Source organism: Chaetura pelagica, unplaced genomic scaffold (genome assembly GCF_000747805.2).
Source record: "Chaetura pelagica isolate M959 unplaced genomic scaffold, ChaPel_1.0 scaffold99, whole genome shotgun sequence".
Classification (NCBI taxonomy): Eukaryota; Metazoa; Chordata; class Aves; order Apodiformes; family Apodidae; genus Chaetura; species Chaetura pelagica.
In genome coordinates this window covers 1,479,518-1,494,105 of record NW_009954539.1, presented here as the reverse complement: position 1 = coordinate 1,494,105, position 14,588 = coordinate 1,479,518, and the positions used below count along the sequence as shown (strand labels likewise).

Below are 14,588 nucleotides of genomic sequence, written 5' to 3'. Positions count from 1 at the left end.
GAGGGCAGCGTCTCCAGGGAGAGGGCAGCATGTCCAGGGAGGGGGCAGCATGTCCAGGGAGAGGGCAGCATGCCCAGGGAGGGGGCAGCGTTTCCAAGGAGAGGGGAGCATGTCCAGGGAGGGGGCAGCATGTCCAGGGAGGGGGCAGCGTTTCCAGGGAGAGGGGAGCATCTCCAGGGAGGGGGCAGCGTTTCCAGGGAGGGGCACCTGTGCCAGTCTCCCCTTGGCACCTGTCTAGCCATGACGGGGCCTTTGTGTGAGGGAAGAGGCGGCCTGAGGGGATGAAAGGAAAACAGTGTATCTGGGTCATTGCACTTGTAAAGAGAAAGCTCCTGGGGTGTAAGGATGACTCTCTTGTGTGGCTTCTTTTTCCTCCTCTGTCTTGAGTAAGAAAAGACACTGTAGGTTTAAACTGCTGCAAGGAACGTTATGGTTAGGTACTAGGGTAAAAAGTTCTGGTAATAGGATGACCAGATTGAACTGCATTAGAAAAACAAGTAATTTTTGTTGCTGGAGGCCAATAAGAACAGATGAGACTGTTCTTAGACAGAGCAGCTATCACTGCATTGCTATTGCTGTTCACTGGCATAGACTTGTCTTAAAGGCAAACAGGGCTGGAGAGCTGGGCGGGGAGAAACTTGATGAAATTAACAAGGACAAGTGTAGAGTGTTGCATCTGGGGAAGAACAACCCCATGTCCCAGTATAGGGTGGAGGATGACCTGCTGGAGAGCAGTGTAGGAGAAAGGGACCTGGGGGTCTTAGTGGACAGGAGGATGACCATGAGCCAGCAATGTGCCCTTGTGGCCAAGAAGGCCAGTGGCATCCTGGGGTGCCCTAGGAGATGACCTAGTTAGTAGGTCAAGGGAGGTTCTCCTCCCCCTCTATTCTGCCTTGGTGAGGCTGCATCTGGAGTATTGTGTCCAGTTCTGGGCCCCTCAGTTCAAGAAGGACAGGGAACTGCTTGAGAGAGTCCAGCGCAGAGCTACAAAGATGATTAAGGGAGTGGAATATCTCCCTTATGAGGAAAGGCTGAGAGAGCTGGGTCTCTTTAGCTTGGAGAAAAGGAGACTGAGGGGTGACCTCATCAATGTTTACAAATATGTAAAGGGTGAGTGTCAGGACGATGGAGCCAAGCTCTTTTCAATGATGTCCAGTGATAAGACAAGGGGCAATGGATGCAAACTGGAGCATAGGAGGTTCCATGTGAATATCGGGAAGAACTTCTTTCCTGTGAGAGTGACAGAGCCCTGGGACAGGCTGCCCAGAGAGGCTGTGGAGTCTCCTTTGCTGGAGACATTCAGAACCTGCCTGGACATTTTCCTGTGTGATGTGCTCTGGGTGATCCTGCTCTGGCAGGGGGGTTGGACTAGATGATCTTTCAAGGTCCCTTCTAATCCCTAAGATTCTGCGGATATTTTATTTTATTTTTTATAAATATGCAAGGCTTCGGGTTAGCAAATGTACAAACATTTGGGCTCATTTAGCACAGGGTATTTCTGTTGTTTTGCTCGTTAGTGTGTGGTTTGTACTGTGTGGGTTATAATTGGATTGGGATTTTGGTTTTATTTTCTTCTGTTCTGTTTGGTTTACAGATAATGAAACGCCACCGTGTACCTTCCAATAAAGAGGGGGAGACCACTGGTGGGGGACCAGCAAGAAAGACATTTAAATCACAAAATCAGCCAGGAACTTCCAGCAAAAAAAAGAGAACAGATAAAGAAGGAAGAAAACAAGGTCAAAAACCAAAGGTAATAATTATTTTAGATCAAACAAATTAGAAAAGTAACCAAAGGAGGGAAAAAAAGAACAGGCATTTTTTCCCATTTTTTTCTGGAATATAGAGAGAATATTTTATTAACTAAGCATAGTCCTCTGGAGGAAATGTCCAGTGTGAACAGCTCTTTTGAGACCTCTTATGAATGGCATGATCTCCTGTTTGGCTATCCAGCCACATCTTGTGCATTTCTTATTTCATGACCTCATTGTTGGAACTAAGAAGAGTGAATTGCTTTCCTTAACCTGCTTGAGATGAATTACTGTTTCACAGTCTAAAAGGCTTTTTTTCATGGTCAGCATCTGTAGACCTCCATCAAACACTGAAGTGCTTTCACAGCCTTTTTGTAGTAGGCTGCTAGTAGCAGATAAATGGCTGCACAGCAGAGAATGTTTCAAAGTTACCACATTTGCTGGAATTTTTTCTTTTCAGCAGGTCAATCAGACAGTCAAAAGGAAGGCTAAGGAACATGGAGACCATTCCCCTGTAGGTAGGATGATAGTATTTTCTTGTGTTTGTCTCGTGAAAATTCTGTGTTTTGAAAAAACACTGAAAGTAAAAGTGGTAAGTGTTTCACACCTGTATATGTTCCCACTCTTTTCTTTTTTTATTTCTTTGTGGGTTTTCTCACTTGCTTTTCCAATGATTTTGTGAAAGCATCTGTTTAGAATGAAACTGCTGTAATATAAACTGCTTTTCTATTTTTTACTTTTTCAAAAACTTGTGACTTGCAAATAATAAGTACCCTCTCATGTGGATAGATTTGACATGATAGTTTTCTGACATGGAAAAATCTTAATTGTTATGTCTTTGACTATAATATTACTGAACTGAATCACAAAGCTGTTATCCAGTCTTGGTAAATAATACATTTTTCTTTTTTTCCTTTGTTAACAGAAGAAAAAGGTTCTTCAAAAAAGGTGAGGCTAACCAGTGCTAAAATAGGATCCTGGCAGATTCTCTCAGAGAGCAGCAGGCAGTTTCTGGAAACCATAATGGATTCAGTAATACTGTAAGTATAAGTGCTGAATAGCCTGATGATTCTTCTCTGTTCCCACAAGGAATAATGTAAAAATCATAACGTTGCTTGGACTTGAAGTTTTGGAGCTCTTTTGGGCATTGTGACTGGTTGTGTATATTTTGTCTGGTATAACATTTTCTATCTGAAGATGGAGATTTTCAGTTAGAGCAGTTCTGACTGTGTTGACTTCACTTAATGTGTTCTCTGTGCTAGCAGGCTTTGTGATGAAAATTTTGCCTTTTATTTTCTTTTTAGATCTGTTCTGTGCCAACAAAGTGAAAGAAAACATGATGTTCAGAAGCACCTCAACTTACTGAAAAAAACGTAAGGAACTGTAGTTTTGAAAAAGAAAATAAAAGAGATAGGAAAAGAAGTCATCTAGTTTACCCAGTTGTTTTGTACCATTCTTATAGAATTGCTTCTGGGAGCAGTCACCTTTAGGAAATCTTGAAAGGGAAAATTGTTGCAAAATCGAGGGAAATAACTTGATGGCATATCAAGTGAAGTGGACAAGCAAGAGTTGTTGAAAAATCGACTTTAACTACTTCTGTATGTGTAATAGAACCTAGGAGGTATTTTTAAGAGTTTCTTGAATCAGCTTTGTACTCTTTATTCAGGGTTTAAATTCGTGGAGGGCTATTTATTTTGTTATTTTATGGCAGTGGCAGGAGCAGTTATAGTTAATTTGGGGGGGAAAATATTAGTTAATGACATAATCAAGGAGCGTGCAGGCCAATGGGATAGAAACCATGCAACATTGGTGTAATAGCAAATGCTAGAATGGGGGGTTTTCCTAGTCCAAGGAAGAAACCAGAAAATCTATACTACATGATTTTTGGAAAACCATTTAAGACAGCTTTTCTTTATTGAGGTGCTGGAGCAGGTCCAGAGGAGAACAGGGAGGCTGGTGAAGGGACTAGAGGGAAAGTCCTTATGACGAGAGGCTGAGGAAGCTGGGGTTGTTTAGCCTGGAGAAGAGGAGACTCAAGAGGACCTTGTCACCTCTACAACTACCTGAAGGGAGGCTGTAGTCAGGTGGGGGTTGGGCTCCTCTCCCTGGCAACCAGTGACAGGATGAGAGGGCCTGGCCTCGGGCTGCACCAGGAGTGGTTTAGGTTGGATATCAGGAAGTGCTTCCTTATGGAAAAGGTGATCAGATATTTGAATGGACTGTCCAGGGAAGTGGTCAAGTCACCGTCCCTGGAGGTGTTTAAGCAAAGGCTGGATGTGGCACTTAGTGCCTTGGTCTAGCTGATGTGGTGGTGTTAGGTCATAAATCGAACCTGATGATATCAGAGGTCTTTCCTAGCCTCAGTAATTCTGTGTTTCTTCCCATCTGGATCCTTTTACTTCACTGGCAGCAACTGGGCTAAATTAAGTTCAGTTTTTCCCCAGAGAAGTTATGAGTCAAGTTTTATTTTTGTTGTGCAAAGAACTCCAAACAAGGCATGCTTTCCTTTTTCTCTAATAAAGGGTGCTGAAAGTTTTCAAGACATTAAAAGTGCCTCCAGGGAAGCTGAGCAACCTGAAGAATGTCTCAGGCCTTCACTTGGCAGAGAAACAAATGCTTGAGACAAATGAAGAGTCTTTGGTACAATTGCAGGTAGGAAAGGCAAGGAAGGGAGGAAAATATCTTGCCCATCTGCAGCTGCTCTGTGTTTTATAACTTTTTAGTATCCAGACTGCTGGCTATGCCTGTGCTGTTGAGGAGGAGTTGACCACTATTCATCATTGTCACCCACCTCCACTACGAAGGAGCACATTTTTTGGATCAGTGACTCAGCTGATGCTGATTGTCACCATCCTGTATGCAAGACTCCCCATCTCTAAAGGAAATTTTGTTCTGTTGTTCTGTGTCTGTTTTGTCTTAGGATGAAATAAAGGACACTGAGCGATCAGCAGAACGCATTGAAGAAACTGTACAGCAGCTGCAGTGCAAAATCCAGGTGCTCAAGAAGGAGTTAGAGGAAAATGAAAAAGAGGCCAGGAAGGTATTTCCAATAGATGTTGGTGGATTTCTCTAAGGAGAAGGCTTTTCCAGAGCTAATCCATACAAGGTGTTTCTGCACGGAGTGTCATATGAGGAAGGCCTTGTCTCTCTTTGGGAATGTAACTTCCATCTTTCCAACTTCCAACAAAATTAAGAAGTTTAGTTTTCAGAAGTTGGATGGTGACTGCCAGTTTATTTTCCTACTAGTGTGCCTGATGTTTTATTTTGGTTTTTGGTTTTGTTTGGTGTGGGTTTTTTCTCTTTTCCTCCTAGGTGTTCCAGGAGAATGCCAGTGGAGCACTCTGCCTTCCAGAACTCCCCAAGAGAAGTTTACAAGCACCCACTTTCCAGGTGAGCATGGAATACATTTTTAGACACACCTTGGCTATGAGAAAAAAGGCAACAGAATGTGCTTTTGTCACTTCACCTCTGCCAGAGGAGAAAATTCTGAAATACCTGAAAGTTTTATCTTTTTACTTTCTTTTCGTGGAGAACTTAAATGCGTAGATTTTAAAAACTGAACAAAACCCTAGAAACCTTGCTATTTAAATGATCACGTGTCTTTTCCTAGGAACCCTATGGTCTTAGGAAACCTGGAATAATTTCTTAAGTACATCTCTAACTTATGGAAGGAAGACTGTCTCTCATTCTGTCTTTGAATCCTTTTTGATTTAGCTGTATTTAGGTACAGCTAGGCTGCAGGAAGGTGAAATTTCTGTTGGACTCAATGAAAGCTGTTTGATTTGGGTTTTTTTGTTGACTGTGTCTTTCCTTCTTTAGGAAGAAATTTTGAAGATAAAAAATCAGAAAGACCTTTTAAAAGATCTGGAAACTATCCAGCAGTCAGCTCACTTGAAGAACATGTTAAGCCTCATTGAAAAGACCTATGAGAAGGTGGACTTCCTTTGAGAAACCAAATATACAAGAATTTCCTTTGAGGAAGATAACCTGTGCCAGCATTCTGTGCTAATGTAGAGCAGAAGGATGCTGATCATGGAAACAGTGTTTCCTTCCTAATGGCTTTTCTGTTATGATTGCTGAATTTCTGTTAAAACATTTTCTATGAATATTGGTATATAAATTTGTAGATACATTCTGGGACTCTGGGATTTTAATTACCAATCAAGGTTGGCACAACTGTCAAAGCCAGATTATCAATGATATAAAATACAACCAGGGCTTTACTTGTGTTTTAGTCAGTATTTCTTAGCTTTCCATGCTATAGCATGTCTGTTTTTACAAATGGACATGTTCTTTGTATTTTCTGTCTATTTCTTCTGGTACTGATAACAAGGGTGTCCTTAGTCCTATACAAAATTGGCTCTGTTGCTGTGAAGGTTTAATGCAGACAGCCTATGCCCAGAAGGTGTTTTATACAAAGCAAGAAGTGCATTCTATACAGATTCAAGTGAAAAAATAAATTGATTAATACCCAAGAGACTGTTTCCTCTTCCAAGGTTTGCCTGTGCTCTAAGCTACTGGCTTGAGTTATGTCAACACTGTCACTCAGATCTGCTTTGATTCATACAATGTGGGCTAGAAGCAGAGCAGTGGCATATTGCTGGCCAAACAGCTGCCAGGGAGCCTCTGAACAGCAGCTGTCAAGCTGCTAAAAATTCAAATAATACAAGTTGTGGCTCCATGTAGTTTCAAAGCTTCATATAGTTCCAACCTGACTAGCTTGCTGATTTTCTTCCTTGCATCCTTTAGCATCACTAACATGATCTCATGAGTCAACTAACAACCTCCCAGGTGAGTTGAGAAAGGTATTTCATGCACATAGACTTTTGGAAGGGCCAGAGAGTTACAGACCTGGATGTCTGGGGGTCTGTGAAGTGGTGATGCTCAACATATTTGTGGGCTAATTCCAGGTTAACTTGAGTTGCAGCATATACCTGACTGGATGATATTAATGGAAGTTACCTCCTATTGCAAAGTGTGTGCCTGGAGCATAGCAGGAAGCACTTGTCCTTTATGAGAAAAAAAAGATTTTGAATCGTCACCAGATCCTGGACTAAAATGTTAAAATATTCTGAAAGGAGGACAAAAAAGTGGATAGAAACATTTAATGTCATTAACATGCAAATATTCCATTAGTATTTTAGATTTATGAGTTTCATACTGCATTAAATGTAAGAATATCACTTTTATGTGTGCTGGTATTTGCAAGACAGTAGGTGTATATGAGTCACTCATATGGGGCTTGCAGATTTTGTTTCAGAGAACCAAGATGTGATTCTACTTCATCAATTTTTTAAAAACTGAATGTATTTTTTGTTCAAGGCAGTGACAGAAGAGAAATTTTGCAAGACCATAGAAAAGTGAGAACTGCAGGAAACAATAATGCCTTGTTAGTGTGTGAGCATGTACATAGACTTATACAGTCCTGATTCAAAGGCCATTCTGGGTTTAAGACAGCCCAGGATTTAAAAATAACCAAATGTAGCAAGATTATAATCCTTGTCTTCCTCAAGTCCAGGTAAATTCTGTCATTGTTCTTCAATAAGGCCAAATGCCTACTAGATTCTCATTCAGTCTGATTATACCATCTTTAAAGAAGCTGCAAAAGAGTTCTTATATTTATTGAGAGGGATTCCAAGTAAATATATCAAGCGGTTAAAGACAAATAATAACTGATAAACAGGGATACCTCAGCAAAGAGCCTGTGGTTGTCATGTAATGTAGGATCCCATCAAAGGAAGAAAAATTCCTGTGAAAGGAAGAATTTTAGGCTGCCTAGGCAAATAAATGACCTGGAAGAAAGAGCAGGGTCATTTCAGACAAGACTCAACTTTTCTGTTGAAAACCCTCAATATAGCCAGTGTGAGGAACTCACTGGAGAACTAATATGAGCTTTGCTGCTTCTATTTTCTTGCCTTTCAGAAAGGTGTTGATAAGCAGAACTTGAAAAGCTTATGGAAGTGGATTTATCATCTCCATCTACTAGAAATATTCTCAGTTAATGTAAGAGCATGAGGAGATGACTATCTGTCATGTGAAGAGAGGATGGCTTTTCCTTCTAGGCTTTTGAATGCCCTTGCAGTGGATTCTCACAGGGGCATACATGATCTTGTGCCTCTCCATAACCCCTTATTTTATGGTCATGCTTTGTAAATGAGTCCCAAAGTGAGATGAAATCTTCATAACTGGGATGTTCCCTTTGAGTTGTTGAAAATATTTTGGAGACAGATGAGAAATTACATAATGGTGTGCTAAAAGGTAATCTGCAGTAGAGAGGATTGAATTAGGTAGTGTTTGAAGTTTTCCTCCCATTCCACTTTTAGGTGGAGTTTGGTGTAATACATGTCATTCTGCACCTGGATGGAAGTTTAGACAGTGAGCACCACCACACATGCTCATTGCATGGTGGAACAGTAGGAAGAAAAATGTTTCCACTAGCAGCATCTAGGAGGAGCAACATCTTTCAATCTGTGGTGAGTAGGTTTCCAATGATGTGCAAAGCCTTTGGTTTGGTGGAAATTCTCTCCAATGTCTGTTACAGAAACCTTCTATTTTTCATAGTCAATAGCAGAGTCAGGAAAGGAATAACTATGTAAGGAAAGAGGTGACCATCATCATGCTTGGTGAGGGAATGGTCACCTATGCACCCCAAAGTGATCTCTCAGTGAACAGCAACATTCTTTGGCTGATGAGCTCTGATGTGTCTGAGTGGCACCATGAGGATGCTGGACACCAACCAAGAATACCACTTGACTCCCATACTCTGACAGGAAGAGAGCAGATGTGGAGGCTTGAAGCTGTATCAGCCTAGGGCTATTTTGGCTTTCAGTCAATTTTAACTTCCTTTTACTATTGCCAGGAGGTGAGAGCCAGCTCTGCCAGCTGGAATTTGCAGCCAGTGTTTATGTAATGTTTAATTGCAAGTCAGAAGGTTCATTACAAAAGCAACAGCTCTTTGGCCATGGTTGCATGATATATTTGCTGAGGTTGTCCAGTTATGGAATATTCAGGAAAACACCAATGACCTTCTGGACTCAGGTCAACTTAGCTTAAGGTTTTTCCTGATAAGTGATCTGCTGTAGCAAGCACGTAACTGTTATTTGCATCTGGTAGGCTGTGTTGGGTGCATCTCTGTTTTTGAAATAAATTTTCAGGGTTGTTTGACTGCCTTACAGTATTGTAGGCCTTTAATCTTTGGAAGAAGCTTGACAGAAAAGAATAGGGGAATTAGGGAGAGAAATGATGATTAAAGCTGAAATTGCTACTTTAAAGATGCAAATGTCTTGTGGTGGAGGAAGAGTTTCTGTTTCTTCTCAGGATGAGAAGCAGTCAGTCAGCTGGTGAGTTTGCCTGTAGTGTGCCCAAACTGTCCAAGGCAATTGGGCAGACCCACAGACTTAAGCACTCTTGTGGTTATAACTGTGGGTCGTTTTGGTGAATGTTAGATGTGAATAATACCCTGTTTCTAGAAAAACTGGGTTCTACATTTTTCTGAAGTGTGTGGGTCTCCTGCAGGAATTACAGCCTCTGTGACCTTGTTCGTCCTAGTGATCCGGCAAACTGTGCTGTAACTCCTGGATAATCTGGCATTGCCACGGATAATGTCTTTTCTTTTCTTTTTTCCTTTCTCCCTTTTCCTTTCTCCCTTTTTTCCTTTCTCCCTTTTTTCCTTTCTCCCTTTTTTTTTCCTTTCTCCCTTTTTTTTTTCCTTTCTCCCTTTTTTTTCCTTTCTCCCTTTTTTTTTTCCTTTCTCCCTTTTTTTTTCCTTTCTCCCTTTTTTTTTTCCTTTCTCCCTTTTTTTTTTCCTTTCTCCCTTTTTCCATAAAGATCTAGAAATGGAAGTTTATCCTCTCCATGGTTGGTGGCAACTGCTGACAAGAAGTAGCGTGAGGAACACAGGCCTGTTTTGCTCATGAATTAATAATTTTTTGCCATAATTTTGTCTCCAGCCTCCTCCCAGTGAGAAAAACAATATTTCAACAGGGCTTTGGGATCTTTTAATTGAAATGTTAGAGCTGGATGAGTATTTAAAAATCCATTTTGTTATGGTTCTGTCTTTGAAGATAAATACATGGGAAAGCTTCCAACAGTAGGTTAATAGAGGTCACATGAATCAATATGTACAAAGATGGTTAGATAAGATAAGCTGTTTTGTATACACAGAAACTGTGTCAGGAAAATAGAGTACAATTGTATCACCTCCCTCCTTTCATGCACTGTGATCATGCTTTCAATGATCATCTTTTTTCTATGGGTTCAGAATCTTTAATAAGATAAATACAAGACATTGTTACACTGAATTGCTTATATTACTGAGAGAAATAAATTTTGTTTAAAGGTTAATAGGAACAAGAAATGCAAACGTCTGGTTTGATTTGAGCACTTCGATGATACAAGAAAAAACAGCTTCAGGAAATGAAATGTGATCACCAACTTCTAATAGGTTTTCCACAGTGATTCTCTTTTTCAAACCTTGCCTTCAGTGGAAACCCCCTGTATTTTCATAAATGTTTTTAGTATTTAATGTTCAGTGGTAGAGAAGGAAAAAAAATATTCCTGCTAAAGTTGATTAAATTGTAATTTTCACAGATATCAACCAGCTAACTGGTGAAAAATATAATCTTCTCCCAAGTGCAAACATAGCTCAGCAGACAGATATGCATAAGATTGAAGTGGAAAGGTCCTGAAAATTACATTAGGTTTTCTCATAAGAGCCCTGGACTAAATAGCAGTAGAGGCTGTGAGGATCTGGAGTGTTACATCTTCCAGTAAAGCAGCTCTGATTAGGTGATCTAATAGTTTGATCCTTAAGTCATCAGTTAGTCCACACTTCTCATCCGCTTCTGTCTTTGCTCAATAAATAAGAAATAAAAGAACACCACTTTCTTTTAGAAGTACTGGAAATCTTCACTAAGTTGTAATATTGTGAATGATTTTGGCCAAAGAATTAGAAGACAGGTATAATGAAAATGTAATTTGAACATTTTTAAAACAAACTGATGCCTATAAGAGCTCTAGAAACGTGGTACAGCACACATTTTATAGGGTTTGGGGATGATATTAAATGAAATAGCAGGGCTGAGGTCCAGGTCTGAGACAGAAACTCCAGGTGGAGGGTGGAAGGTGAACCTCTGCAGGAGGCTGGTGAAGAAGAGAAAGAGCTCCATTTTGGCAAGAGTCTCTCCAGCACAGATCCTCCGCCCTGGAATGAAATGCAGAAGAGTCATAACAGACTCAGGAAACCCCTTTCTGTCCTTTGATTTTACACAGAATTTGAGTTTTTATGTAAGGCAACTCCTGTTTTTTGGCACAGTATGGGAGGTATCAATTCCAGCCGACATTATTCTTGACTTCTTAAAAGGGATGTGCAAAAATGAAACATGGTTCTCCAGGAAAGGCACAGAATCCACCTTTCACATGTGATCACAAACAATGCAGTTGGGCATGGGAAGAGTCAGAGACAAAGAAGCCCAGGCCATAGAGCAGTTGAGAACTAGAGATTATAATGAAGAAATGGAATTGGAATGAAGAAGGAATTACAAATTCTGGTTTATAATAACTGAATACTAACTGAGAAACTAGTAACATCCAGAAGCTGGAAGAACTGACAGACATTTGTGAGTACTCTCTCTTATCAGAGGTGTGTGCTGAGAAAAGTGGGAAACATAGGTTGTGAAAGGGTCCTGTGAAAAGACCGTGTGGAGCCCAGGCTTCAGTACCAAAAAAAATCACCAGTACAAGTAGTTCTTGTCTAAGATCTATTCTTGCAACAGCAGTAAATGGAAAATACAAGGTACCTGCTGAAAAAGGCATGAAAGCATCTTTCTTCACAAATTTTCCATTGGCATCGAGAAAGTGCTCAGGATAGAACATGTCTGGTTTCTCCCACTGCGATTTGTCTTGCAGGACAGAGGCCAGTAAGGGGATGATGTAGGTTCCCTGCAAAACAAGACAGTGGAACAAATCCACAGAGAAGTATCATGGCAGCAGTAATTGCAATAAAACTTCAAGACTGTCAACCTGGAGAAAGAGATTATTTTGCCTCCTGTTCCATGACTTCATTGGAGAGTTGGTATTAGCACATTAACCAGGTTTGAGAAAGAAGAAATGCTAAAAGAAACAAGCCTGTAGGCATCTCACCTTGGGAATAAAATAGCCTTTGAGAGTGACATCTGCAGCAGTCTCATGAGGCAAATCCAATGGCAGGATATTAGCAAACCTCTGAATTTCATGGATGACAGCATCTGTGTATGGCATCTGGGTTCGATGCTCAATCCGTGGGGGGTTTGACCCTATCACTTGCTCTATCTCTTCTTGGACCTTTCCTAAGGAAGAAATCCACTATTAGGAAGAGACAATGACTCATGTGACATCTCTGACACGTGAAGTATAAAAGACTCTGAATGAAATCCATAAATTCTCCCAAAATCTTTTTTTTCCTTTCAGAAATAGTGGAGATAGACAGAAGTACAGTGTTTGATTATTTCTTTACTAATAAGAAACCTGAAGACATAATATTCTGCCCTCTCTTCTGCCTAAGGTTTCTTGCTCTGACCAAGACATGTCTCAGAAACCCCACCTGACTCCTAACAACCTGGTACCATAAACTGGAATGCAGATGTCGGAGAAGGTGTAATTCCTTAAATCTTCTCCAGTGGTTAAAGCCTCAGTAAAGTCTATTCAACATCTGTACAGGCCTTTGCTACATCCACAGCCTGTTTCTGATGGAAACCTGGAACAATTTAACTGGCCAACACAGGACAGCTCTTTTCTTTTGATGTGATGAGATTTTAGTGAGCAAAGGACCTGACCCATATGAACTCTGTTTATAATCTACTGGTAGGGTGACCAGTGTGCCCCTTGCTGGGTTCGAACCACAGGGCACAGCAATACCTAGATAATAATTAGCTGGAAAGTTTGGCTTTTTGTAACAGTTTCTTAACAGATATGTTGACCGTCTGGGATCCCATTGGGTTCCTAATGCACTGAGTGTTAACAGCGACTGTCGTGAAACCACTTACTCTGAATTTCAGGGTACTTTAGCATCAGCAGAAAGCTCCAGTTTAGTGTGGTGGAAATTGTCTCAACACCAGCAGTAAACAAATTGCTCACCAAACTTAGCAAGTTGCCATTATGGAAATGCCCATTGGTAGAGGATTTCTCCTGAAAGAAGTGGTTGAGATAAAATGTTGAAAACTTAAAGCTTTCCATGTGAAAATGCCATTTATGTAGCTACACATTTACTAAGAATTAAATCCAGTATTTTAAAATAGTGTGAGAGAGAAAGAAGAGTATGGTCTTGTACCTGGAGAAGGGTGTTGACAAAGGTTTTATGTTGTGCATGGTCTCTGCCCTTACTGTGGTCAGCTGCTAAGAGAGCTGGTTTCTCTATGAAGAATATATTGATACTATCTGAAGCAAAGCATAAATAAGGATAATTGTTTACTGATTAAAAGGGGTTGGAACTGCAACAGTGTGAACTATCTGTTCAACTCTACTGGTTCATTATATGTGTTTTGTTAAAGACAGATTCCCTAAAGAAGACAGACATAACGACTGAAAGGAAATTGTAAATGTCTTTATACAACCATAGTAGTTGGAAGAAATTTAAAAAAGATTCAGTTACCTCCTGCTGTTTAACCAGGAAAGCATCAATAAAACTTCTTTGATCATTTTTGTCCAGGGTTTTGAGATGTTCTACAAAAGTGACTTTTACGTAATCATGGAATTCATCTCTGTTTCGGAGAAGAGTCTTGTTAGCCCTTAGGAGGAATCCAAGGTGAGGGAACATGTTGTACATCTACAAGAGTGAAAGATGCTAAAATTTACCAGCCAGGTATCTGAAAACACTACAGATACAAATCGGTAATATTGTTCCTATTTTGCAGACACAAAGGCAAAGACTTAATATTAATTGTTTATTCTTTAGAACATGAAAAAGTGACTGAATGAATATATATTCCCATGACATCCAGTGGAACAGCAACATAAAACTATTTATAATTACCGTAACTAAAGGTTTCCCAGCAAGCCTCACACTTTCACTGGTCAGCTGTAGAAGTCTCACAAATCTGAAATCTTTGTAGTCAAATCGTTTTCCAAGTAATATTGACACAATTATGTTAGCAACTGCTGCATTAATTATTTTGCTAGCATCAAAGGGCTTTCCTATACAATGAAAAACAAGAATATTACATTGAGCCAAGAGATGTAATTTATAAGCATACATTTAAAATTAATTACTATTGTTAATTTGTTGTGATTGATTGTTATTATTATTATTATTATGTGCTAGAATACAACACTAAGAGGAACAAAATTCAGACTGAATTCAGACAGATTCAGTCTGAAATATATTTCTTAAAAAGGTCTGAACTTGAGAATTATTGGCAATATTATTATTATTATTATGTGCTAGAATACAACACTAAGGAACAAAATTCAGACTGAATTCAGACAGATTCAGTCTGAAATATATTTCTTAAAAAGGTCTGAACTTGAGAAGGTTATTGGCAACCCTCTGGGTACTTGAGCAAAACCTTAGTGGTTTGAAGAATTAATAATCTACTCACCTTCTTGAGACTCAATGGTGTCTGCCAGAAACCTGTACTCCTCCACGATGCGGTCCTCAATGGCCCTCTTGCCCATTCCAAAGTCTCTTAAGGTTGTGAGAGTAAATCTTCGCATCACCTTCCAGTTTTCACCGTGAGCAAAAACAACCCCTGATGCAAAGAGAACATTTCAACGTGGCAGAAGATTTTAAATAACTATTTTGTAGACAATAGGGGAGCCTGTAGAGGAAGCTTTCTTATTCCAGCTACAGGAGGCATCTGGCTTGCA

At 40.0% G+C, this 14,588-nt stretch overlaps 2 protein-coding genes across 2 annotated transcripts in view; one reads left to right on the top strand and one right to left on the bottom strand.

Annotated features, from left to right (window-relative positions):
• Nucleotides 1–1,597: 1,597 nt before the first annotated feature.
• On the top strand, nt 1,598–5,696 carry CENPQ (centromere protein Q). Its single transcript, XM_010004889.1, has 8 exons — nt 1,598–1,750; nt 2,209–2,266; nt 2,674–2,788; nt 3,053–3,121; nt 4,271–4,400; nt 4,669–4,788; nt 5,061–5,138; nt 5,568–5,696. Exons 1-8 carry the CDS (start codon nt 1,598–1,600, stop codon nt 5,694–5,696), a joined length of 852 nt encoding a protein of 283 aa, XP_010003191.1.
• A 5,066-nt stretch (nt 5,697–10,762) lies between these two features.
• Nucleotides 10,763–14,588, bottom strand: part of LOC104395219 (cytochrome P450 2K1-like) — a 6,108-nt gene continuing 2,282 nt past the window's right edge. Inside the window, exons 3-9 of the mRNA XM_010004905.1 lie at nt 14,321–14,470; nt 13,756–13,916; nt 13,375–13,548; nt 12,770–12,911; nt 11,889–12,073; nt 11,546–11,687; nt 10,763–10,950 (exon numbers count right to left, since the gene is read on the bottom strand). Of these exons, the coding sequence (XP_010003207.1) occupies nt 10,763–10,950; nt 11,546–11,687; nt 11,889–12,073; nt 12,770–12,911; nt 13,375–13,548; nt 13,756–13,916; nt 14,321–14,470 (1,142 nt within the window). The remainder of the gene's footprint in view (nt 10,951–11,545; nt 11,688–11,888; nt 12,074–12,769; nt 12,912–13,374; nt 13,549–13,755; nt 13,917–14,320; nt 14,471–14,588) is intronic.